General features: G+C 40.7%; 1 protein-coding gene across 1 annotated transcript in view; it reads left to right on the top strand.

The window, feature by feature from the left end:
- The window catches only part of depdc5 (DEP domain containing 5, GATOR1 subcomplex subunit), a 76,330-nt gene extending 51,083 nt beyond the window's left edge, over positions 1 to 25,247 (top strand). Inside the window, exons 32-50 of the mRNA XM_019878839.1 lie at positions 591 to 751; positions 3,857 to 3,977; positions 4,061 to 4,228; positions 7,080 to 7,302; positions 8,071 to 8,195; positions 8,337 to 8,356; positions 8,458 to 8,600; positions 9,369 to 9,493; positions 12,460 to 12,538; positions 13,663 to 13,775; positions 14,925 to 15,020; positions 16,115 to 16,247; positions 17,002 to 17,101; positions 17,182 to 17,424; positions 20,342 to 20,511; positions 23,039 to 23,210; positions 23,312 to 23,372; positions 24,340 to 24,422; positions 24,503 to 25,247. Coding sequence (XP_019734398.1) covers positions 591 to 751; positions 3,857 to 3,977; positions 4,061 to 4,228; positions 7,080 to 7,302; positions 8,071 to 8,195; positions 8,337 to 8,356; positions 8,458 to 8,600; positions 9,369 to 9,493; positions 12,460 to 12,538; positions 13,663 to 13,775; positions 14,925 to 15,020; positions 16,115 to 16,247; positions 17,002 to 17,101; positions 17,182 to 17,424; positions 20,342 to 20,511; positions 23,039 to 23,210; positions 23,312 to 23,372; positions 24,340 to 24,422; positions 24,503 to 24,801 — 2,635 coding nt within the window. The 3' untranslated portion in view covers positions 24,802 to 25,247. The remainder of the gene's footprint in view (positions 1 to 590; positions 752 to 3,856; positions 3,978 to 4,060; positions 4,229 to 7,079; positions 7,303 to 8,070; positions 8,196 to 8,336; positions 8,357 to 8,457; positions 8,601 to 9,368; positions 9,494 to 12,459; positions 12,539 to 13,662; positions 13,776 to 14,924; positions 15,021 to 16,114; positions 16,248 to 17,001; positions 17,102 to 17,181; positions 17,425 to 20,341; positions 20,512 to 23,038; positions 23,211 to 23,311; positions 23,373 to 24,339; positions 24,423 to 24,502) is intronic.

Here is a 25,247-nt window from a genome sequence, read left to right as displayed (position 1 = left end):
CTAGATAATGACACACCAGTTGGAGTTAACTATCAAACTAAACTTGCACCAAAAAAAAAATTACACACTTTGTATATATAATAGTAATGTGCGGCACCACGCTGCACTTATGAGGCCAACGCACAGGAAGGTATTTGTTTTTATTCAGTTTTTTTTCATCTATTATTTTAACATATTATTTTACTTTCTTATTATTTTCTCTTTGTCCTTTCAAGTTATACTTAAAGTTAAGTTTTCACGGATTCCAATTTTTTTTCCTTCAATACTCTCAAGTCTACATTTCTCGAAATTCAAGGATACAAAGATTCTAGGACTTTTCTTTTTGTCACATCACCACATATTTCTACATGACATGGTATGAAATTAGTAGTAGTAGTAGTAATACGTTGGATTGATTTCAAAATGTAGTTTTGAAATCAATCTCCCCACCCCCCTCCATCGTAATTTCACTCTCAATCAAAATTGTGATTGTGTTTCCATATTTGTCCAGCCCAATATGTAATCATCTTTTAAAAATGGGCATGCACTTGTACTGTAAATCAAGTTTATGTTTGAATATCTAATGTGACTGTTATCTTCATTCTTTCTAGGCGAGAAGATGAATCGCCAGGGATGACTGCTACTCAAGTCTTTGAAGAATTTATCTGTCAGAGGTTGATGCAGGGCTACCAGATCATTGTCCAATCAAACAAGAGGAGACGACAACCTTCTGTGGCTACACCCCTTGGCAGCAGTCCTTTATACACCAGAGGTAAGACATTTCATATATTGCTGTGAAAAAGTGTCTGCTCTCTTCCTGATTTTTGTCTTTTTTGCATGTTTATCACACGCAAAAAATTAACTTCATCAAACCAATTTTAACTTTCCCCAGAGAACCCAAGGAAATAAAAAAAGGCAGTTTCTAAATGCCAATTTAATTTACTTAGACACAAAAAAATATCTAAACTTACCTGTCCCAATGTGAAAAAGTAATTGCCCCCAGAGACTAGTAATGGGTTGTGCCACTCTTGGCACTTGAAATCAAGTGTTTGCGATAATTGGTGATGAGTCTTTCACATCGATGTGCAGTGATAATTTTACAGTTTGAGCCCTGCGAGTCCCAGGGACTCGCTGATCAGAAAAGTATGAGTCCCATTATGCATTTAGAGAGTCCCAAATTTCGAATTCTGAAATGGTCTACTTATTCAATTGCCTATGATAATAACACAAACAACAACAATATACATTGATAATAGGTTTATTTCTTATAAACAAATTCTGCAAACATTTTAAAAATTAAGGCATACAAGATTTGCTGAGAAAAGGTTCTTATTTCATCCCATGGTTCAGTCTTTGAGTTCATAAATTCTCCTCTTTACTCTGCTTCCAATGATGCAAGGCTTTCTCAAAGTCAACTTATCATCGCAAAAAACTCTCTAACTTTAGCTGCTTCCTCTGTGACATCTCCGCAATAAACTTTCGCAACACTTGTTCGCAACACTTGTTTTAACGTTACACAACTTGGCAATCGTCCGCCGATCTCGCCAATCTCGTCTCGCGAGAACGGAAATCTCGTCATGCGAGATTACTTAACGTGAGATCAAAACAACAATGGCGGCGATTATCAAACTGCAATCGTTGCTGGAAAAAAAGATGTACCATAGTTTTTTTTGTTTGTTTTGACTGAGAAATTTCCTTGTGTCCCAAAAACGCATATTATTTGGAACTGTGCATCCCGCGGGAAAATTATGCGTCTAGGACGCGGGACGCAGAGGTAACGAGATGGCTGGCTGCGGGGAAATTTTTGCCCAGTTTTCTTTGCAGAATTGCTTCAACTCTGCCATATTGGAGGGTTTTCTAGCATGAACTGTGTGTTAACAGTCACACCACAGCATCTCAATTGGATTCAAATCTAGACTTTGACTTGGCCACACCAAAACCTTAATTTATTTATTTTTTTATTTTTATCCATTCAGAGGTAGACTTGCTGGTGTGTTTCAGATCATTATCCTACTGCATGATCCAAGAGCGCTTGAGTTTGAGGCCGCAAACTGATGGTTGTATGTTCTCCTTCAGGATTTTCTGGTAGACAGCAGAATTCATTGTCCCATCAATCACAGCAAGTTGTCTTGGTCCAGACCATCACACTGCCACCACCATGTTTCACTGTTGGCATAATGTTCTTTTTACGAAAAGCTGGGCCATTTTTATCCCGAACGTAACGGCCCACTCATTTTCCAAAAGGTTCAATTTTGGACTCTTCACTCTACACAATGTTTTTTCAAAAGTCTTGAAGATCATCAAAATGACTTTTGACAAATAAGAGACGAGGCTTTGTGGTTTTTTTTGGACCACAGTGGTTTTCGCCGGGGAACTTTCCCATGGATGCCATTTTTGGCCAGTGTCTTTCTTATTGTAGAGTCGTGAACACTGACCTGAACTGAGGCCAGCGGGGTCTGGAGTCCTATGGGTGTTGTTCTAGGTCCTTTTGTTGGATGAGTCACTGTAACTTCAGCCGGTCGACCACTCCTGGGAATGTTTGCCACTGTTCCCAGTTTTATCCATTTGTGGATAATTACTGAAACCTCACAGCCTTGGAAATTGCTTTGTAACCTTTTCCAGACTGATAGATTTAATTAACTTTCTTTCTAATTTCTTCTTGAATTTCTTCGGGTCGTGGCATGATGCATTTGTTTCTTTGGCCTCTTGTAGTCTACTTCACTTTGACAGAATTTTCGTGTACGTGTATGTGGGTACCAGCATGTTTAAAATATGTTAACAGTATTTGTACTTTACGTATTTGTGACAAAAATGACAACAGTACACGTATTTACTTAAATCTTTAATGAATAAAACTTATACAGTAATTAACATTTATCAACATTGCCTTCTGAGAGAGACGAAGAGGCTTGCGTTGGTGGCGTAGAAGGCAGCTCTCACTTGACTTGTACAGGCTTTACGTTCACTCGGAGACTCTTCTGTTGGAAGCGCTGACGGTGTCGCTCAAATTTTTAAATTTAGAAAACATTGTTATGGGTTGCGCTGACGTTCATCTTGTCTTCTTATTAGTTGAAATAGGTTCAGGGTTTCTTTTTTAAGTGAAGAAAAAAAAACTTACCGAGCTGACAGTTTCGATTGTCACTTCAGCCATCGTCTGAGCTGTCACTGTTTCCTTGTGACGTGTATAAAAAACAGCTGACTGGTCAGGAAACATTCAAAATAAGCCTCTCCGACCCGGTCTAAATTGTCGTTGCAATGAATCTGCGTTTTCATTGCTCTGAATATGTGTACAAGAATTTTGAATTAAATTCTGAAATCTGAAATTGGGGGCCAACTAAATTGCTGTGAGATGGGAGTACTGAGACATTTTGGTACTCAACTGTAGAGTTTTTAGTTTTTGTTTTTCAACTGGAGTGTACAGAATGACTTTTTTTGTAAGACTGTTCTTTTGATGGCAGCACGGGCACCTGCAGCGGCTCCTCTCTCTCCCGAGGAAAGAAATTTCATCTGTGCTGTATGTTGCACATGTAGCACATTTGACGATAAAGTTGACTTGAACTTGAAGACCAAACAGAATATAGCTACAAAAGTCGATGCGGTAAGGTATGAGACCGCGGCCAGTAATACCGGCAGTGTGGGGAGATGAGGGAGGAACACAGCTGATTGATGTGAAATTATTATGCAAAGGTGAAATTATGATGATTGGGTGACTTTTTTTATATGAGCGTGGAACAAAAGACAACTGTTGAGGATGACAAACGAACTCTTAACCTGGAGTGAGGTGGAGACTGAGGAGTTATAGATTGTTGACTTGAGTGTTGATTTGCCTTCTAATATTTTACGTTTTATTTTTCCTGTGCTTTTTTTTTTGTATCAGGTTTGATATCAATGCGTCGAGGAGAGGAAGAAGAGACGGTTTATTGGCTCAGTATGGGTAGGACCTTCCATAAAGTTTGCCTCAAAGACAAGATACTCACCGTTACTCGATACTTACCCAAGTGAGTTCACTGGCAAATATTGTACCGTACATCACAAAATCAACTTATATATGACAAATAATGGCACAATGACTGTGTTTTAGATACCCATACGAGTCACGTCATATCCAGTACAACTACAGCCTTTGTCCTCCCCATGTCGATGCTCAGTTTGTCTCCTGTTGGGTTGAGTTTGGCCATGAAAGACCAGAGGAATATAAATGGAACTACTTGGACCAGTATATTTGCTCTGCAGGCTCTGAGGACTTCAGGTATATTTAATCAATGCATCATAAATATACAGTGGCTTGCAGTGTTCATATCCACCGCCCCCCCTCACTTTTTTTTTTTTACAACTCAAAATTACTTTATTTTGATTTCTCATAATAGACCAGGGGTCAGCAAACTTTTATCTTATATCACAGGCCAAACATTCTATTTTCATCATGCAAACCTGCTATAACGCTATCCAAAGTTCACGGTTTTGGTTTTATCATGGTATTTATCACTGAATAATATTTGTTACAATATCGGGTCAAAGCTCACTTTATTGCAATAAGCATCATTGTGTTGCAAGAAAGTTTCATGGAACATGTTCTGTTCACTGACATGACAGTATTACAATACAATACAATACATCCTGATTCATATAGCGCTTTCACAACAGCTGCAGCTGTAACAAGCGCTTAACAAAACGGTTAACATAAAGAAAAATAATAAACACAACACATAACATAAAACACGGACAGTCGTGCAATCCTAACCACTTTTCCCTCATACGCTTTGTTGTTTAGTCATGTATTTCTTATTTGTAGCATTCGAAATGGGATACTCGTCAGAAACACAGGAACACTCTAAATAAAGGCAACAAAGGCACAGAAAAAAAGCCAAATAACAATAAATAAAATAATTAACCTTGTTAGTTTCTCTTTCTGATGTGAAGCCAGAGGCAAAGGGTGGATGTTGCAGAAAGCGCAGGTCCCACAACGGCCACCGTTCCTTGTCAGATGACCGCATGTCGCGGCCACATACATAGCCGGCTAGAGCATCGGTGTCAAACATACGGCCCGCGGGCCGAACCCGGCCCGCAAGGAGGTTTGATCAGGCCTGCAGGATAATTTAAAAGTAAAAAATGCATAAAAGACACGGAATGAATATTTTTAATAAGGTGCAATTCATGGAGTATCCGCTAGATCTGTTTATTAAATTTCAACATTTTCCTAATGTTCTTGTGCTTCTTTGGACCAAAACAAAGGAAATACATTATTTTTGGTTATTTATGGCAGAGTATGGTATAATTTTAATGGTCCGGCCCACTTTACATCTATCGAGGCCGTATGTGGCCCACAATGTGAAATGAGTTTGACACCCCTGGGCTAGAGTGTACAGGTGCTAACTGATGAATCCAAAGTTAGCTGAATGAGAATGACTTGACTGGGCCCTGACCGCTGCTAGACTTCATATCAGTGGCTACAAAAAAAAAAAAAACAGACGCTAGCAGACAAGTACAAAGTCAGCTGTAAGCTAATGACTTGACTCGGCCCTAATAGCTTCCCGTGTTCATAGATTCATATCAAAGGCGACAAACAAGGGCAGATGCACAACGTGAAGCTTCATTGGCAGATTATTATTTCCATTAATGCGCAGACAAGAATTCTGTGCTGATGAGAACTTTAACCATCTACAATAACAAACGCCATCACACGGCACTGTTGTTATTCTGTCAGTGTCATAATACTTGTTGGAATACGCCTCACGGCCATGGCTCAGTGATGCATAGATGATGGTGTGTGACATATTTATTTTATTTTGGTCCTTGAAGGTATGTCTTCACATGAAAATGCTTTTATTTAGAGAAAAAAATGTCTCAGTGTGTATATGTGTGTAATGTGCATTGTCAGAATGTCACTGCAAAGTATATATTTTAATATTTTTATTGATTATTTTAAGAATTATAATATTGTGATATAATGTATAAATATAAGAATGAAAACAAAATTAAATAATCACATTTTCTGGATAATTTCGGTGAGGAAAAGTGGTTCAGAAAATGCATTGAAAATGTATTGCAGACTGCAAACTGTGACGGACTGTCCATATTTTGTTAGGGAAATCACGGAACGCTCACTTGTTCCACCCGTAGTTGGGGGTATTTAAAAATAAAAATCCGCGGTCACTAGATCTCACTCCTCAGCCTCCCTGGTAAGGTCTATTCTGGAGTGCTGGAGAGGAGGGCCCGTCGGAATGGTGACTCTCAGATTCAGGAGGAGTAGTCTGGTTTTTGTCCCGGCCACGGAGCAGTGGACCAGCTCTACACCCTTGGCAGGGTCCTCAAGGGTGCATGGGAGTTTGCCCAACCAGTCTGCATGTGCTTTGTGGCTTTGGAGAAGTCGTTCGACCGTGTCCCTCGGGGACTTCTGTGGAAGGTGCTTCGGGAATATGGGGTACCGAACCCCCTGATACGGGCCGGTCCCTATTCCACCGATATCAGAGTCTGGTTCACATTGCCGGCAGTCAGTCGGAATCGTTCCCAATGAGGGTTGGACTCCGCCAAGGCTGCCCTTTGTCACCGATTCTGTTCATAACCTTTATGGACAGAATTTCTAGGCGCAGCCGAAGTGTTGAGGGGGTCCGATTTGGTGGCCTCAGTATTGCATCTCATTTTGTAGTCTCATAATGTCCTATGCATGAGTATTTATATATAAATATACATATTTATAAATTTGGTCAGTGGTTTAAATACTTAAGCATGCTAAAATTGACATTTTTTCATTTGTATGACCATGAAATATATTTCCTTTTCACTAGACAATTATGTTGTCTTGGTCTATCACATGAAATCCCAATTAAATATATTGTACATTCATGTTTCTGGTTGTAACATGACAATGTATAATTGCCGTTGTTAAATTTTCATCCATCCAAAAAAAAAAAAAAATGTGGTGGACAGTCCTTGAAATGTTAAAATGAAGCAGCTTGTGACAGACTCTGGAGGGGATCATTTAAAAGTGTAAATATTTGGGGGAATTACTTGTTATTAATTTGATTATCTTCATGGAAACTCGGACTGTGGATGTCAACATGATCTTAACCTGAGTATGAACTTTCCTTTGCCTATGCCAGTTTGATCGACTCACTCAAGTTCTGGAGGACAAGGTTCCTCTTGCTTCCAGCTGGAGGAGCTCGGCGTGTAGCTGATGGAGATGGGCACTGGGATGTTTATGGCGATGGATCAAATACTGGAATGGGTGGTAGTTGTGACTGGGTCCTGCTGGATGGCTTCATTCGCTTCCTTGAGGGAGTCAACCGCATTCGCCGACGTCACCGTTCCGACAGGATAATCAGAGTGAGTATCTGTAGCGAAAAAAAAAATGGTTACCTTATGGAGTCTGTTGTCTTAACTGATTCACTGCTATCAATTCATATTATTAAATTGAGGCTGGCTGTGGAATTATTAAACACAGACTCTGCCTTAAAGTGTAGATCTGTTTCGGTGCTTTATTTAGCATAGCTTGCCTACCGTATTTTGTCATACTCAGTCAGCTCTGTGTTTGGTGTCAAAATGCCAAAGCAGATTCTACACTTTGACAACACCAACTCATAACTCAGCGTTTAAGGTCACACCACAGCATCCCATTTGGATTCATATCTAGACTTTGACTCACTCGCACCCATCAATAGGAAAGAGGCATTAAAGAAATTCAGTTTTGGTCCCGCTGCCTTTTTAAAAACACATCTCGCATGCATGCAAAATACCATATTTTCTTCAGTTGTCATCTAACTGGTTGCCCTGTATGTCAAGCAAGTAACGGGATTGATGATAGGCTGACATTGTAAGTTCTGCTGTACTTAGTGCCGTTGTTTGAATGGCAGCGCCACCACCGAGGGAGGCATTTTCGACACTTGTCATGTGAAAGCCCGTGAGCCGCATTGAACCAGCCAAATGGCCGCATGCGGCTCGCAAGCCGCAGGTTGGCCACCCTTCCATCCTTGCTCTATGGACATACACAAAATTTGCAAATATTTAGCTTAAAAATTACCACGTTTTGATAATGGTACCTACAGCTCAGCTAAATTTGACAATGGTGTCTTTATTCATATTTTTACACCGCAGAAAGGCACTCCCATGAAGGCCTTAAATTCTCTCCTTTCATACCCTTCTGAACCAATGGTGCCCCTGCAAGGCAAAAAAGGAACATCAGCTTTATCTGCGTTACTGGAGATGGATCAGAACCATAGGTAAGTGCGCCCTGTATGTTGGTCAAAATTACATTTTGGTGCAGAAGCATTTGGACAACGGCAGTTTTAAAAAAAATTATTTAGCTTTCATACACTAAAGTGAAAAACTTTTTTTCACAAACTAAAACCGTTTTCAACCAGAGGTTCGTGCTCATCTATTGGTATAATTTCAAGGGGTCAGTGAAAATAAAATACCCCTTTTAAAAGGGTACCGTAATTTCCAGGATAAAAAACACAACTGATTAAAAGCTGCAACAGCTAGATGGGCACTGGGATGTTTATGGCGATGGATCAAATACTGGAATGGGTGGTAGTTGTGACTGGGTCCTGCTGGATGGCTTCATTCGCTTCCTTGAGGGAGTCAACCGCATTCGCCGACGTCACCGTTCCGACAGGATAATCAGAGTGAGTATCTGTAGCGAAAAAAAAAATGGTTACCTTATGGAGTCTGTTGTCTTAACTGATTCACTGCTATCAATTCATATTATTAAATTGAGGCTGGCTGTGGAATTATTAAACACAGACTCTGCCTTAAAGTGTAGATCTGTTTCGGTGCTTTATTTAGCATAGCTTGCCTACCGTATTTTGTCATACTCAGTCAGCTCTGTGTTTGGTGTCAAAATGCCAAAGCAGATTCTACACTTTGACAACACCAACTCATAACTCAGCGTTTAAGGTCACACCACAGCATCCCATTTGGATTCATATCTAGACTTTGACTCACTCGCACCCATCAATAGGAAAGAGGCATTAAAGAAATTCAGTTTTGGTCCCGCTGCCTTTTTAAAAACACATCTCGCATGCATGCAAAATACCATATTTTCTTCAGTTGTCATCTAACTGGTTGCCCTGTATGTCAAGCAAGTAACGGGATTGATGATAGGCTGACATTGTAAGTTCTGCTGTACTTAGTGCCGTTGTTTGAATGGCAGCGCCACCACCGAGGGAGGCATTTTCGACACTTGTCATGTGAAAGCCCGTGAGCCGCATTGAACCAGCCAAATGGCCGCATGCGGCTCGCAAGCCGCAGGTTGGCCACCCTTCCATCCTTGCTCTATGGACATACACAAAATTTGCAAATATTTAGCTTAAAAATTACCACGTTTTGATAATGGTACCTACAGCTCAGCTAAATTTGACAATGGTGTCTTTATTCATATTTTTACACCGCAGAAAGGCACTCCCATGAAGGCCTTAAATTCTCTCCTTTCATACCCTTCTGAACCAATGGTGCCCCTGCAAGGCAAAAAAGGAACATCAGCTTTATCTGCGTTACTGGAGATGGATCAGAACCATAGGTAAGTGCGCCCTGTATGTTGGTCAAAATTACATTTTGGTGCAGAAGCATTTGGACAACGGCAGTTTTAAAAAAAATTATTTAGCTTTCATACACTAAAGTGAAAAACTTTTTTTCACAAACTAAAACCGTTTTCAACCAGAGGTTCGTGCTCATCTATTGGTATAATTTCAAGGGGTCAGTGAAAATAAAATACCCCTTTTAAAAGGGTACCGTAATTTCCAGGATAAAAAACACAACTGATTAAAAGCTGCAACAGCTAAATTTAGCCATAAAAACTAATTTGTACATACATTAGCTGCTTTGGATTCATAGCTGTGGGTCTCCACGTTATAAAATTGGGTGTTATCTATATTACAAACACCAGTAGACCGTTTTTTTTCCCAAACAATGCCAAATGCATCTGTAGCTACGCAGTCAAGCCAAGTCAAGTCAAGCCAAGTACAACTTTATTGTCAAATGTGCTGTATGTGCAACATACAGCACAGATGAAATTTCTTCCCTCTCAGACAACAAGACACCAGGAGAATCAGAAACAGCAAACCTTTTCCAGACTTTAGTTGTTACGCTAGTTTCTCTCTTTCTTCTCTCTCTCTCTCTCTCTCTCTCTCTCTCTCTCTCTCTCTCTCTCTCTCTCTCTCTCTCTCTCTCTCAGTGTATCTATATCTCTCAGTCTCCTGCAGCTGTAAATCATGTGGTTGCTACCGCAAATAGCTGATGAGGATGCACTAGGACACTTTCAATGGTCCACTGTGACATGATCTGTAATTTCATTTGTCAGTGACAAAGAATGGGTATATCTATTGATAGCTCGTAGGGAAAACCCATCAATCAATCATATCACGTTAAAAGCCACAGCGTTCAAAGTAGCAGTTTATAAACCGAACAGCATGGTGTTATAGTTTCTTGGCTGCTTATTTACAAAGCTGCTCATGTGCAGAAATATTTTCTGTGCATGAGCGTAGCTTGAAAACTAAATGCCATGTGCCCCATTCGCTGCTACAAAAAAAACATGACACTTTTGATCTTTTTCCAGAAGAGGAAACATCTCATCAGTTCCACAAGTTTTTGTGCACTTTTAGGCTTTAAAAAACAGATTTTTTTTCCTCTGGCAAATGGTGGTTCGCAGTGGCAGCAACGTTCAACGAAATAAAAAAGCTTTATGTTAATTTTTACTTTGAATATCATCAGATGATCCACCAACAATACATCAGATTAAATACTTAAAAGAGGAGTTTGATTAATTATGGCCTCTTTGGGAGGTGGAAAATTTGAAAGTAAATTTAAATGCAATGGCGGACTTCTTGTTGGGTTTAGAGTATGGCCCCAAGAAACTTTTTGTAGGTCTTGGGCTGTTAGACATATGCCCCAATTTTTGTGGACATCGGTGAAATGTACAGCTAGGGGTGCTCAATTAAAGATTTGTAGGCGGCGCTACTCAGCCATTAAAAAAAAATAATAATAATCTCAACACCACAAAAAAAAGACAATTAAAATGTCATCTTTACAGATCCAAAATTCTAACATTAATTTTATGTACTAGCGTCACCACTCAACTCAACTCAACATTATTTATAGAGCACTTTAAAACAACCATTGCCGTATACATAAGTGTTGTACATGGAGCATATAGCATTTATACAACAGTAAACAATTAAGCAATAAATCAGTAACAACGATGGTAGAAAGCACCAAACAGTAAAACTAAAAATCAAGTCTGAGTCATGCTGAGTCAAAAGCCAAAGAATAGAAATTAGTTTTGAGACGACTTTTAAAGATGGGCAGCGAGGGGGCTTGCCGAACTTTCAGTGGGAGGTCACTCCAAAGAGAGGGACCAAAAACGGAAAAGGCTTGATCCCCTCTGAGCCTCTGCTTAGTTCTTGGTACCTCCAATAATGTCTGGTCCGCAGACCTGAGGCACCGGGCAGGTGCGTACGGGCGGAGGAGCTCAGAGAGGTAAGGTGGTGAAAGGTCATTTAATGATTGGATCTTAAAAAGAACCCTAAATTGTATAGGGAGCCAGTGAAGTTATCCCAGCGTAGGAGTGATGTACTCCCTTTTACAAGTACCAGTCAAGAGGCGAGCAGCAGCATTCTGGACCAACTGGAGACCCTTAATGGAGGATTGGCTGATTTTGCATTAGAGTAATCCAGCCAGGATGTGATGAAGGCATGAATTACTGTTTGAAAGTGCTCATGAGAAAGGAGAGGTTTTACTTTACTTTTGCTTAAGATGAAAGAAGCTGGATTCAACAACAGCACCAATTTGCCTGTCCAATTTAAAATCACTGTCCAGTCATATTAGACATTTCTGTTCAGGTCTTCTTTCCTCCATTATGCAAGAAATTAGAATTTTGTTACTGTGTTAATTTTATGCTAAGTCTCCTTGTGTTGTATTATTTTGTCATTTTATGTCAACTGTTCTTTTGATGGCGGCGCGGGCACCCGCAGCGGCTCCTCTTGTTGTCTTGTTGTCTGGTTGAGAGGGAAGAAATTTCAACTGTGCTGTATGTAGCACATACAGCGCATTTGACAATAAAGTTGTACAGTCATACCTAGGTTTTCGACCATAATCCGTTCCAGAAGGCTGTTCGAAAACCAATTTGTTCGAAAACTGAAACCACGCTCTTTTTAAAAAAAAAAAAATCTTTATTGAACACGACTGTTCACCATGGAACGCTAAACGAGGAAGCGTCACTTCTTGGTCTACCCGAGGAAGCGTCACTTCCTCGTGTAAGGAAGCCGAGAGGAGTCAAGTGGCATATTCGGGTTTGCTCAGTTTGGTTGAAAACCGGTTTTCGGTCATAATCCGTGGTGTAAAAATCTAACATTTTCTGGTCGAAAACCGATTCGGTCGAGAACAGAGACGTTCGAAAACCGAGGTTTGACTGTATGTCAACACTATAGTCAGGAATTTTTGTCTTGATCAGTTTTCTCTTTTTATTTTGTTTTTGTTTTCTCCTCCAAGGACATTGGAGGAGCAACAGCAGAAGCCCAAGCCCATAACACCTGTTTCTGAACTCCCAAGTGCAGAAAGTCCACGCAAGGTAAAATTTTTCTGAGGCTTTATGCCCCTGGTTGGCTCACCCATATGTCCCATGTGAGGAACCAGACAAAAAAACGGCTTAAAAGACCTCTCTTGTCCGGACGAGGGTCACCAGCGCCCCTATCTGAAGCCAGGCCTGGAGGTGTGACTCAATGGTGAGCAGCTGGTGGCCAGGCCCGCGCCTATGAGGGCCTGGCCCGGCTCAGCCGGAAAGGACAATGTGGGTCCTCGTTCTCATGGGCTCACCCGCCGTGAAAGGAGGCATAGGGGTCAGGTACAATGTGAGCTGGACGGCCAAAGACAGGAATCTTGGCGGCCTGATCTACAGAATCTACAGAATGTGGCTCTTGGGATGTGGAAGAGGAAAAGGAAAGAGCCCGAGCTGGTGTGTGAGGTTGAGAAGTTCAGACGACACATAGTGGGGCCCTCCTTGATACATAGAGTAGCTTGCACTCTGGTACCAGTCCTCTTGAGAGAGGTTGGACTCTCTTCCAATCTGGAGTTGGCCATGGAGAGAGGTGACGAGCAGGTGTGCTCATAGTCCTTACGTGGGGGGGACTTGCACGAACTGTCGTTTGTACTTGTGCATCTTCTCATCTTATATCCAACATTAAGCACAGAAGTTGCTTGAGTGGGTAGCTGTTCTACTGTGTATGTGGATATATCATTTTTTTTCTGAGTTTTGGTCATATGATGTTCTCAAGCTGAGCTGTGATCTGAGCAACTGTGATGTCATTTTCACTCATTAGTGAATCCCCTGAGATGGTTAGTGCAGAATGTTGGGCCGTATTATGTTGGGCCGTATTTGTTTAAATGTGTATGTGTGGGGTGGGTGGGCTTGTAGGCTGGACTGGGCCTCTTGGGTGCAGACCCATCCATCAGGCACTCTCCATAAAGTCGAGATGGCTCGAGAGGATGGTGTCCAGGTGACAGAACACACTCTTCAAAAGTGCTCACCTTCATCGGGGTTCTTTGATCTCTGCATTGTCGGATCTCTCGTCTCGAACTTCTTGTGCTGCGTAACCCAAAAGTAATAATTGTATTTTGTTGGTCCGCATCTAACAAAGCACAACACTGGGAGAAAATACCATGCTGACGATATTGCTCATGTTTTTATTCATATAGTTCGCTGCTGAATACATTGAAGGCATGGACAAGGTATTCCAAGTGGGACTGACAGCTGGAACATCAGTACAGTCTGCAGGTGAAACTGCAACTGGTGTTAATGTTGACCCAAGGTAAACCTCAATTTGATGTGATAATCGTGACAGCTGTAACTTCTTCATTATATGGTCCATAAGTGGGTTTTCTGTTAGTATTTCTTTGTTTGTTTTACAGAGATAGTTTGAAATAAAAACATTTTGTGGTTTCCACCTTAAGTTATTTTATAAATGCACATTTAAAATCTTCTGAACTTCCAATTTAAATTATTGTCTGCAGTAATGTTGCACCAAGTACCGGTAGCGGAACCAGTATCGTACCGTGAATTTTAGCCAGCAAAAATGACAATACCATAATTCCCAATACCGGTACTTGGGGGGGCAAAAATAATAATAATAAATCAGCAAAGGTGCTCCAACTCTCTGTCAGATGCGGCCGGTTCAAAGCGGGTCCGCAGTCACTCCGGAGGCCCCTTTGCTACGTGCGTCAAGTTAAATACTTCATCTGTGAATAAATAAAGAAATATCAGTGTCTGGATGTGTAAGACGGCCATCTGACTGAAGTATCACTATTTGCTTTTTACAGAGATGAAAGTCCTCCGGACAAGGTTGTGGCCCCAGGCCACAACCTTGTGGCCTGGGGCCCCCTACTTGACATCCAAATTTAATGTTGGTGCAACCCACGCCGTATTTTGCGACGTCGTACTGTAGCTGAGGCTCATGATAACTTTCAGCAAAATGTAATTCGGAGGTGGCCCCAAGTTGAAGAAAAGACATCCTGCTACTTTTTCAAAATCTGCAGTGAAGAGAAATAAAATGAATTTGAAGTTGTTCAGCTGTCAGTTATTATTTCACAGCTTTTTACTGATGTTTTTAAGATTTTGCAGTGGTATTATTTCTGTACAGGTCTCAAATTATTTTGTGCAGGTTAAGTATCAAAGTCAAAATTATAGTATCGTAAAAACAGTACTCTGCAGTAGACCCGCAATCCAACTCGGGACGTGACCATTTGTGAGCCGTCGTGATATTGCTGCATAATCACTCATGATGAGTGTGTGTACATTAGAGGTAGGGTTTTTTGTTTTTCTTTTTTTTGATTAACGGAATTATCTAAGAGCAAATAGTCATGCTACAAAAACACAAGGTTGAATGATTACTTTTTTCTGTGCTCATTACTCTGTGACCATTCAGCATGTCAAAATATCTCATCAATTTTTTTTTTGACAGATTAGCGGGAAACAATGGGTCGTTTGCACTGGAGGACTTTTCTCTGTCCTCTTCGTCAACACTCCTGGAAATCCTAGAGGCCATTAAAAATCCCACGTAAGTGTGTTTATGGTAAACTGTTGACATGGGAATATGCACACTGATCTTCTTAAATTGAAGGATGACATCCAATATGGCTGCGGGTAAAGAGACTGGGGGACAGTTGTGATAATAATAATAATAATAATAATAATAATACATTTTATTTATAAGCGCCTTTCAAGACACCCAAGGACACTTTACAATAACAAAAAACACAAAACAATACGGGTTGAGCAGCGGCAGCCAAAACGCGCCAGTGTTCACTCAAGTCAGAAAGAAACCACAAGGGAGGGAGAGGGGGAGAAAAAAAAACCCACGCTCGAACCATCCTCATTTTGAGGATAATTTGAGTTAGGCAAAAAAAAACTCCTGCACAAGCATATGACAGTTACAACAGGTCAACCGGCGGCCTCTTCACTTCCAATAGAGCCGCTCCCGTCGGTTGAATTTTGCGATAGATCAGGAAACTGCTAACACCAAAAAGCAGCATACCTGTTATCGGAAGACCGAAAATGTTGATGTCATCCACATCCTCAACGGACAGTGTTGACAGGCACACCATTCTCCGCTTCCTCCAAGGAGGGTGTACCCAGCAGCAAAAGTCCCCGAGGGGCAAGTAGGCTCCCCACTGCCTGCTCTTCTCATCGAGAAAATTTTGTCGATGGCATCGAGAGACCAGCCAACCAATTCCATGATTGTTTTTAGGATGAAAGTACGACAGGAGGCTAGGAAAAGTCAGACAAAGACAGCACATGGACAGAGTGGCGAGCAGGGAAGGGGGGGGGTGGGGTGGGGGGACAGGAGCAGAAAGCAAAAGCGTCCGCCTTCGTCGAGAGCCAAGCATACTAGTTTGGCTGCTTTGTGCTTGCTTGATGTTCACCATTCTCCAAGGAATGATCAGGGAGTTTGTGTGAATGCTCAGACACAAGGAAATTTAGAGGGAACGTTGATGGACACCCTTATGCTCAAACAAGGTATTCTCTATGGACAATCTGTGACGAGTACAGAATTCCTGTAACGGAACATCACTCAATGCTCTTCTTAATGTCTTCATATGAAAATGGTCAGTGGCGCTAATTACTTTTTTTATGTGCTCTCTAATAACATAGGACAGGTGTCCTCCTGCTCCCAGAACAGAGAGGCCTGCCATTCAACTGCTTCATAAGCGCTGAGGTCATCCACTGGTTAGTCACCAATGTTGAGGGTGTAACCACACAGAGCATGGCTGTTGATGTTATGCAGGTAAAAGTCTGTATGCGACGCAAATAATTTTTAGATGTTGCCTGTGTCAATATCAATATTTCTCCTTTCTGCTTTGTTTCATGTTCCATGTGGTATAATCACGTCACCAAGTTATAGACAGTGTGTTTATGCAATTCCATTTCGAAGTAAACTAATTAAATGGTGGCACAATCGTAATGTTAAATATGTAGGGGGCATTGGGCTTGAACAATCGTTGATGGTACAGTAGCTAAAATGATCAGTGTCTTCCATACAGTTCGCAGCAAATTTGGTGCTCATTGTCACAAACTTATTTTCCGACACAGTGCAGGGAAAGGGAGATTTTTCCCTGCTAATAATTTGGGATTTCTAAAAATGGCTAGTTGTGGTTTGTGCCCACATTGTCATCACACTTTAAAAATATAAAGCATAAAATATGGACATGTCTTTTGTGAATGTTAATTAAATCAAACAAAAATAATGTACCGTAATCTTAATATATAATTTTTGAAAGGTTTTATTTTAATTTGCTAATAACAACACACATCAAGTTGCAGCTTGTTAAAACAATACAATAGTGACTGAATTGAATTACCTTTTTGGATTGTTTTGCTTTGTTTTTTTTTTTTTTTACTTAGCTGTCAAACATTTTTTTGTTGACAAATTGTTTTTGGGTGATAACAACTACCATTCATAGTTAAGGAGGTATGGGGACTTCAAATGTGCCCAAGACTTTTGGAACACCCTGAATATTTTGTTTGTTTTGTCTTCTAAGAAAATGCTTGAGGAGGGTTTGGTGGCCCATGCATCTGGAGATGCTATGCGGACCTTTGTTTATGGCTTCTACATCTATCGGATTGTGGCAGAGAAAGATGGTGAATGGGTTAAAATCACTTTGGAAAGCTTGCACAATTTCGACAATTACATAGGTGACACCAGTCCCTTTCTCATTCAGCAGGCCAGGCCTCACATCTCCCCCCAACAGTGGCTTGCGGCTGGTCCACCGCAGGCTTGGAAGACTTTGCCCTGTTTCAGAGAAAATGGTTTGAAGTGGCCTTTGTGTTTGAGGAGCAACAACCATCTGACCTTCCGGCATTCCTTCTGCCCTGGCTGCCTAGCCGACCAGCCTCTTATGCAAGCAGGCACAGCTCTTTCAGTCGCAGCTTTGGCGGACGCAGCCAGTCAGCTGCACTGCTAGGTACATCCAGCCAATTGAGCCCACGTTCCAGTTAAGGGAGCACAAGGTCAACACAAGGTATTTGGTGGATAACATGGATGAATTGGAAGTCCGTGTTAACCACCAGAGAAGAGATATTGGGCTGGGGAGATATAGACTCGGTATGCTGACGAGATGATAGAAAGACTAATGTACTAATGTAAAGTCTGTATCGCGCCAGCTCTTTTATTCCAAAGACACCAGAAAATATTAACTTTTAAAGGTTTAATGTGTGCTTTTAAAAATGTCTGAGTAGCATCCCCTACAAGTACTGTCTTTAGCAAGCAGGCCTAGTTATACTTTGCATACTGGTCTATGAAAATTTGGAGGCATATGTAACAGCAACTTAACGCCTAACCATACCCGAGGTTCCATACCCTAACGCTAAGAGGAAGTCTGCCATGATTTTATACATTTTCAGTTCCATTTTTGGCCTTTATAGATTAACAAACAAACAAAATAATAATAATTCAGCTCATCTTAAAATATTGGGTGTTTCATTTTCCAGGTATTTAAGATGAAATGTTGAGCAAAACTTTATTTTATCAAACACCGTTGGCGTAGAAGCGATTTTGATCGTCTAAAACATGAGTGAAAACAAAATTATGCACACATCAGATCTCGCAAAATACTTATTAAATTTTTTTTTGCCATTTTGTGCAGTTTTGTTTTTTGTGTCTCTGTAGCTCTCCTACAACTTTTTACCAAAGCGGCCCCGATTGTTCATATTTCACCAAGATCTATGAAAAATTGGAAGCATATGCAACATAACATAAGTTACATGATGTATTTTACAAAAAAAAATTAAACCACCTACATATCAAAATAGAGCATACCATTTGATAGAGATTTGTACAACAAATAAAATGAGCCAGGCAATAAGAATTGGTTAAGCATTACATGCCATTTTTTGTATGCTTTATAAATATCATAAATTGGCCCAAATTGTCCAGAAATCAGTGTAAGTGAATGGGGATTTTGTAAGAATCATACTTCTTTTGAATAATCAGTATTTTCTATTTTATGAATTTATGAAGGGAATATATGTCATGAGTACACCGACATGGGAATAAAATTGGTTGAAACGGGAAGCTAAATTAAATGTTGAATCATGTTATCACTAATAACAGTAAATGTGCTGAGATGCTTTATTTGTTCGATAATAATCCTCAAGAAGTCTTTTGAGGACTTACCCAAGTCCATTAAATGTTCACAAATTCACACTCATTAGAAGATGATGCCAAACATTAATATTCAGTCGTTGGTGGTAAAAATACGAAGGCTAACTGAAAATATCAGATCATTTTCAACCTATTTCAGTAATTTCACAATTTTCAGTGTCTTTGTATGAGGCGAATATGAAAAGGCAAAATGCAATACAAGTCGATAAATGTTTAGTGCATTTTAAATTGGAAGCAACAACTACACAATAAATACAATACATCCTGATTTATATAGCGCTTCCACAACAGCTGCAGCTGCAACAAAGCGCTTTACTACTGTATACACGATTCACATTTGGACGATGTATACTTTGAAAGTATCTATAAACATAAAAATAAATACTCGTAAACATATAAAAATATTTAAAATACATTTTTGAGTATAGTATCGATAGATTCATTGCCAACAGCAAGGGGTGGCAACTGGTGATTAAGGCATTTGGTGAGGGTGGCATCTGCCACCCTTTTGCCACCCTGTAAAACTGCCTACGTGCAACATCCTGAAGTCTTACACACTTCAGAGCAAATGTGAAATAGATCTAGTTCATCCGCTAGGAGAAAGACATCAAAGATTCAAAATTATATTTCTTTTTAGCTCTTATGATGAAAAATAAGTTTATAGATGTCTCCAGGCCTGGACTCTCATTCATAAATTTGTGAAATTTTGATGAGTTGTCTGTGTCAAGTTACAAGACTTTTTTGAAGGGCTTGGGCTGTTACATATACTTGCAACCTGTGTGTCAAGAAACAACATTAATTATTAAGGTCTAAACATGCACAAACGTCAGGTCTGGCAAAGTAATCAGTACTTTATTAGTTTATTGTGAGATTTTCTTTAATTGTCCCATTAGCGCAAATGTTCTACAAACCAACCCTGGTTGTACATTTCAACAAGATCGACAAAAAGTTGGAGGCATATCTAACAGCCTAAGACCTACAATAAAGTCTCTTGGAGTCATATACTAAACCGAACACGAAGTCTGCCATTATGAATTATCTTTCAACTTCAATGAAATATGCTCGTGGGTGTTTTCAAGCCTGGACTCTCTGTCGGTGAGGTTATTCTGACAAATATTCAACTTATACATTATATACATGTTAACTTTCGGATTTTTTTGTAGCATGTGCAGAGGAGTTATTGAGCATTTCCTTTTTTGTGGCGAAGGAAATAATGGAACACAAAATTCGATGCTCCACTCAAGTCATATTTCTAAAAAACGTAATATTTTTTTCTCAGGTGTTGATATGGTAAAGACCAAGTTAGAATTTAATCATAATAATGATACCTCTTGGACAAGGGTGCAAACGTATGACCCCTGTAAATGTGGAAAAATGGGCCAAAATTGGACATAGAAAAAAAAATCATAGCTCACTTTTCTTAGCAGATGGCAGCAATGGACTTTTTTAGTATTTCTCGGAGTGTTACATATGCCTTCCAATTTTTGTAGCCCTAGGTCAAACGTACCAGGATTTGATTTTGTTTTTCCCACTGTAGGTGGCGCTACAGATCCATGTCTTTGTAATTGTGCATGACGACTTTAAAATATCAAACGTTTTTTCACCCGACCTGATGAACGTTAAAAGTTTGGTGTGTTTTCATCTTTGTCCATGCTCATTTTCTCTCCTGTCAGTTCTGTCGTTTGTCTCTTATTCTACGATATCTGTCTGTGCCCCAGCTGCAACAGTTCCAGAGCAGAAGACAGTCACTCTGGATGTGGATGCTAATAATCGCCGGGGTCGAACTGAATGGTGCACCTGTTATTACCACGGCAGCTTCTCCCTGAATTCTGCCTTTGAGATCAAACTTCATTGGATGGCTGTCACTGCAGCAGTCCTCTTTGAGATGGTGAGACTCTTTGCATGTTGTTGTTTTTTTAATGTTCTCTATCATTTCTAGATTTCTATGTGATTGCTATCCAATGTTTTTTTTGGGGGGGGTCCCCCAAGAATTGGACCTTTATTACTATTTCTTGAAACTATTGCATTCATTTGGGTTGTTGGCACTTCATCCATCGATCCGTTATCTGAAATCGCTTTATCCTCACGAGGGTTGCGGGCGTGCTGGTGCTGATCCCAGCAGACTTGGGCAGTAGGCGGGGTACACCCTGAACCAGTTGCCAGCCAATTAACATGCAGGTTGGGAAATAAGTGGCTTTTTGGGTGCAAGTCTCTTTGGAGTTTAAGGTGGGTGTGATTGTTTCAATGGGGTATTATAATTACCATAAATTTGTTGTTGCAAGTTTTGCCTGAGTGCCCCCAAATTTAAGTGTCAATTATTAGAGTCCACTGACATGCTCCGCCATAATTCTGGAGAGAAGAGCAGCACCTGTTTAACATGGGCCGGATGCTAACTCTCCTAATAAGACTTTCCACAGAAACTCTGACCAATATCTATTTGACCAGTCTTTTAGATATGCATAATGAACAAAAAGGCTTGTCGCGAATGGTGGACTATGAGCTACACCTCTCCTGAACAATGACTCAGCCAATCTTGTTTTGTGGCTGTTTAGGATCGGTCCAGGAAATACCAAATTCTAAGATAGCTTGCTCTGCGGCAGCTAATACTCACTCATACTTGCTCACAGCAAATAAACGGTTGTCAGAAGTACCATGATCTCGAAAGGAGGTTGAGGAGTAAACAGTCAGCATATCAAGCGAACGAGAGTAGGATGGTCACACTCCCCTCCCAAAGCAACAGTGGAACAGTGAGGCATATTTTTTTATTTTTTATTTTATTTATTTATTTTTTTACAAGCAACTCACAATTTTTGCCTGAATTTAGTTACCAGTCTTCTAATCAAAGTGTCCTTTAACCAGTGGATCTCTTTGCACTATTGGAGCCTTTATGAATATGAATTCAGAACCTGGCTTGCCCTATGGATGCCAACTCTGTCTGTCTGTCTAGCTATTTAGCTATTGTTGGTGGAAGAGCGGCCTCCTCTTCCCCGCGTGTTCGTTGAATTTCGGACGAGGAGAATGTTGGTTCTTCAAATAAAGGCTGGAGTCGATGAACAGTTCCTTCGAAGGGTTTAATTTATTTTCGGCAGTTTACGAATCGATAAAAAAAGTAACATGTCATCTGCCCCGGCGTGGCTGGAAGAAGTTGGGAGTGGTGAGGTGAGACCAGGCCACCACTACCCACCATTTGGTGCGATGGCAGGAACACAGATACTTGAGATAACAGTTCCTCTTTTGATGTTAAACATGTCCTGTGGGGGGGCCCTAAAAGTGGTGGGCGTCGAGGGGCACTAAAGGTGATTGTAAACACAGTGAGCAGGAAATACCTTCAACAGCATTCTACATTGTTTCTTTCAAGTGTCTGAACAAACACAACTAACAGAGAGAAATAACACCTTAACCATCAAATCTAACTAAGAAGAGAGGAATAATACAATAGTATTCCAATTCTAGGAGATGATTGTTACAAGGATGCCAAGCTACGCTGTGGGCATGGGACGGTTATACAGCATGACTGAATTTGAGCAGAATACAGACTTCACTATCTATCTAGGTAGCCAGCTAGCTAGCCGGCTAGCTATTGTGTCTATCTAGCCAGTGAAGCCATTATTTAGCTACATGCATTATCAGCTTGACAACATATTTTGAACAGACATAGTTTGACTGGGTGGCCCGGTGGTCCAGTGGTTAGCTCGTCGACCTCACAGTGCAGTGGAGTTTGCATGTTCTTCCCGGGCCTGCCTGGGTTTTCTCCAGGTGCTCCGGTTTCCTCCCACATTCCAAAAACATGCACGGCAGGCTGATTGAACACTCCAAATTGTCCCTAGGTGTGAGTGTGAGTGCGGATGTTCATTGTTGAGACATTGTATTTGCGCATTTGTGCTGTGATCACAGCCATTGTATCACACTTGTGCCCGGAATGTTCTGATGATAACATCTTCAAGAAACAACTTCTTCATTTCCAGCGTCTGATTTTATACATTAACTCAGCCCGAATTCAAACGAACATGCAGAGGACGGCAGAAGAATCACGCCTCACCCTCCAACACCAGCTAGCTAGCAAGCTTGCGACTGTATCTTTCTTTCAACTAGCTGTCTGTCTGTATATCCAGCATCCACCCATCCATCCATCCATCAAGACAGTATTGTCCCCTTAAAATAGTGTGTTCATCTTGTCTACTTCTTGGTTAAACTGGGTTTCAGGCTTCTTTTTTTCCAGACAATGATCTTTTTGTTTGGGTGAAGAGGAAAAACTCTTACCAAGTTGCTCCAATGAAGGCTGAAATGACAGCTGAAACTTTCAGCTGGGTTCCAGTTTTTTTCTCTTCATAAAAAAAAAAAAAAAAAAACATTGTCTAGAAAAAAAACCCTGAAACTTAAAGTCCCCTTCAAAGTCTGTTTCAATCTTTTATTAGGTTCAAGGTTGGCACAGGAAAGCGGCATCCTGTGGTTTCTTATTGGTTCCTGTGTTGGAAGGTCCGTTCGCACAGACGTCACACCTGTATGGAGATCCCCTGAGAGCACAACTCTTCATTGGTCTCAATATTCATTGTCTGATGAAGAATGGTAGCGAAAACCTGTTTGAAGGTACTGTTCACAATCCCAACATGAGCAATCCAATGCAAATATGACAGTTTTATCTTCTTCATGTAATTTTCTACATTTATCAATTTGTGTTCATCAAACAGGTTTTGAACCAGAGACTTACTGGGACAGGATGCAACGCTTTCAAGAGGCCATATTGTACAGGTTTCATGTTATTTTTAATGGCTGTGCTATACTATGCTTGGAGATGTTGTCCATGTCTCACTCAAACAAAAAGAAATTAACAAGAAAAATTCCCACAAAAATTAAATAACTGGCCTGCAACCTGTTCCTAGTCTGAAGCCTGCATAAGTGAACCAGTTATTGCAAGTTGGCTTGACTTTTAGAACTGTTTGAAACTTTGGTCCCAACAAAATGGACAGTCATACTGTCCAATTTTGAGCAACGACTAAAATGCTTACATTTGGTCAGGTGATATCGGGCAAGGGGATTGAGTACTTAACATGATATAACAGCAGCTAAGCTAACATTTGGCAAGATCGTAACCTGATTGGGAAAATCACTAGGGCACATAGATAAGGATTTTACATTTTTCCCCTATTGGTAAATACTATTGCTAATGAGAATGAATACAAAGCTAACCCGTTAAAATTTATAATGCTAAACTATAGCAATAGCAAGGATTGTACCCCATGGCCAGATATGTTTTTGAAAGTGCATGGCTCAGCTGTTATCATGGTAACAATTAGTATGCTAACATATAGCAATCTACACAAAGAAAGCGCTGAACTAGATTTATTAAAGATACAGCGGGGGACACACTGAACTGTTTGCCAGCCAATCGCAGGGGCACACAGAAACAAACAACCATTCGCGCTCACACTCACACTTAGGGACAATTTGGAGTGTTCAATCAGCCTACCATGCATGTTTTTGGAATGTGGGAGGAAACCGGGGCACACGGAGGAAACCCCCACAAGCACGGGGAAAACATGCAAACTCCACACAGGAAGGCCGGAGCTGGAATTGAACCAGGCACCTCTGCACTCTGAAGTCGACGTGCTAACCACTTGACTCCCGGGCCACCAGTCAATATATTGTTGTTTGCAAGCGCAGCACGTCATCCTCTTTTCCGTTGTCCAACTAACATTACACCATAAATATTTTGTAGATTTGGGTTCATACTCGACAAGTTTTCTGCTTCAGCTTTTAATTTCCCATCGGAGAACAGACCCCAGTACATCCACGTAACAGGTTGGTCCCACCGCTTAGACATTTAAAAATGGATTTCTTTTCTGTAAAGGAAAAGCCACATTCTGCCCCCTTCCTCTCAGGCACTGTTCTGTTACAACTGCCGTACTCCAAAAGAAAGTATACCAGTGGGCAACAGCGTCGACGCAGGAACTCCACTACATCCACCAACCAGGGGTCGATCAGTGGTGAAGATCGGATTGGCTTCTATTGGTCCTACAACATCATGTTGACAAAAGCCTGGAGGACCGGTGTTCTGGGTGACGAGAGAATGGCTGACCGCCTGCTGAAAGACTTTACAGACTTCTGTGCCAATAAAGACAACAGACTGCTGAACTTCTGGAACATTTGCCTGGAGAAAATTAATACCAGCGCCCCCTGAAGGCAGCAACTGTAGCTTCAGGTTTCAGTGCAATTTTAAATGCCTGGTTGCTACATTTGTTTGCATCACATCTGTTCCAAACAGTATTTTTGAGGGGAATCAATGACTGATACCATGAGGCAAAAACGTTTTGATTATGGGCCGCATTGAATGCTGATTGCCCTTGGAGAGCCGGTTACCACTTTGAACCCATATGTAATCATGTCATGATTGCGCAATATTGTTTTAAATATCCAGCAAACGCCTGATTCATCCTGCTAGTAGATATATCCTTTGATATTTGCTCAGTTCTTGTTCGCATGTGCACATATACTGTCCAGACCAGGTGGATTTGCCATCTACTGTAAAAACGGTCTAAATATTAAATGTAGAAGTTTGCCCTAATTTTCAATTAAATATGCTTATAGCAGGTCCCTGCCAAATGCTGACTGCACAGGGAGACAGCA

The sequence above is a fragment of the Hippocampus comes genome, unplaced genomic scaffold (assembly GCF_001891065.2).
Source record: "Hippocampus comes isolate QL1 unplaced genomic scaffold, H_comes_QL1_v1.1 scaffold85, whole genome shotgun sequence".
Taxonomy (NCBI): Eukaryota; Metazoa; Chordata; class Actinopteri; order Syngnathiformes; family Syngnathidae; genus Hippocampus; species Hippocampus comes.
Note: the sequence above shows the minus strand (reverse complement) of the source record. Positions and strands in the feature narration are given on the sequence as shown.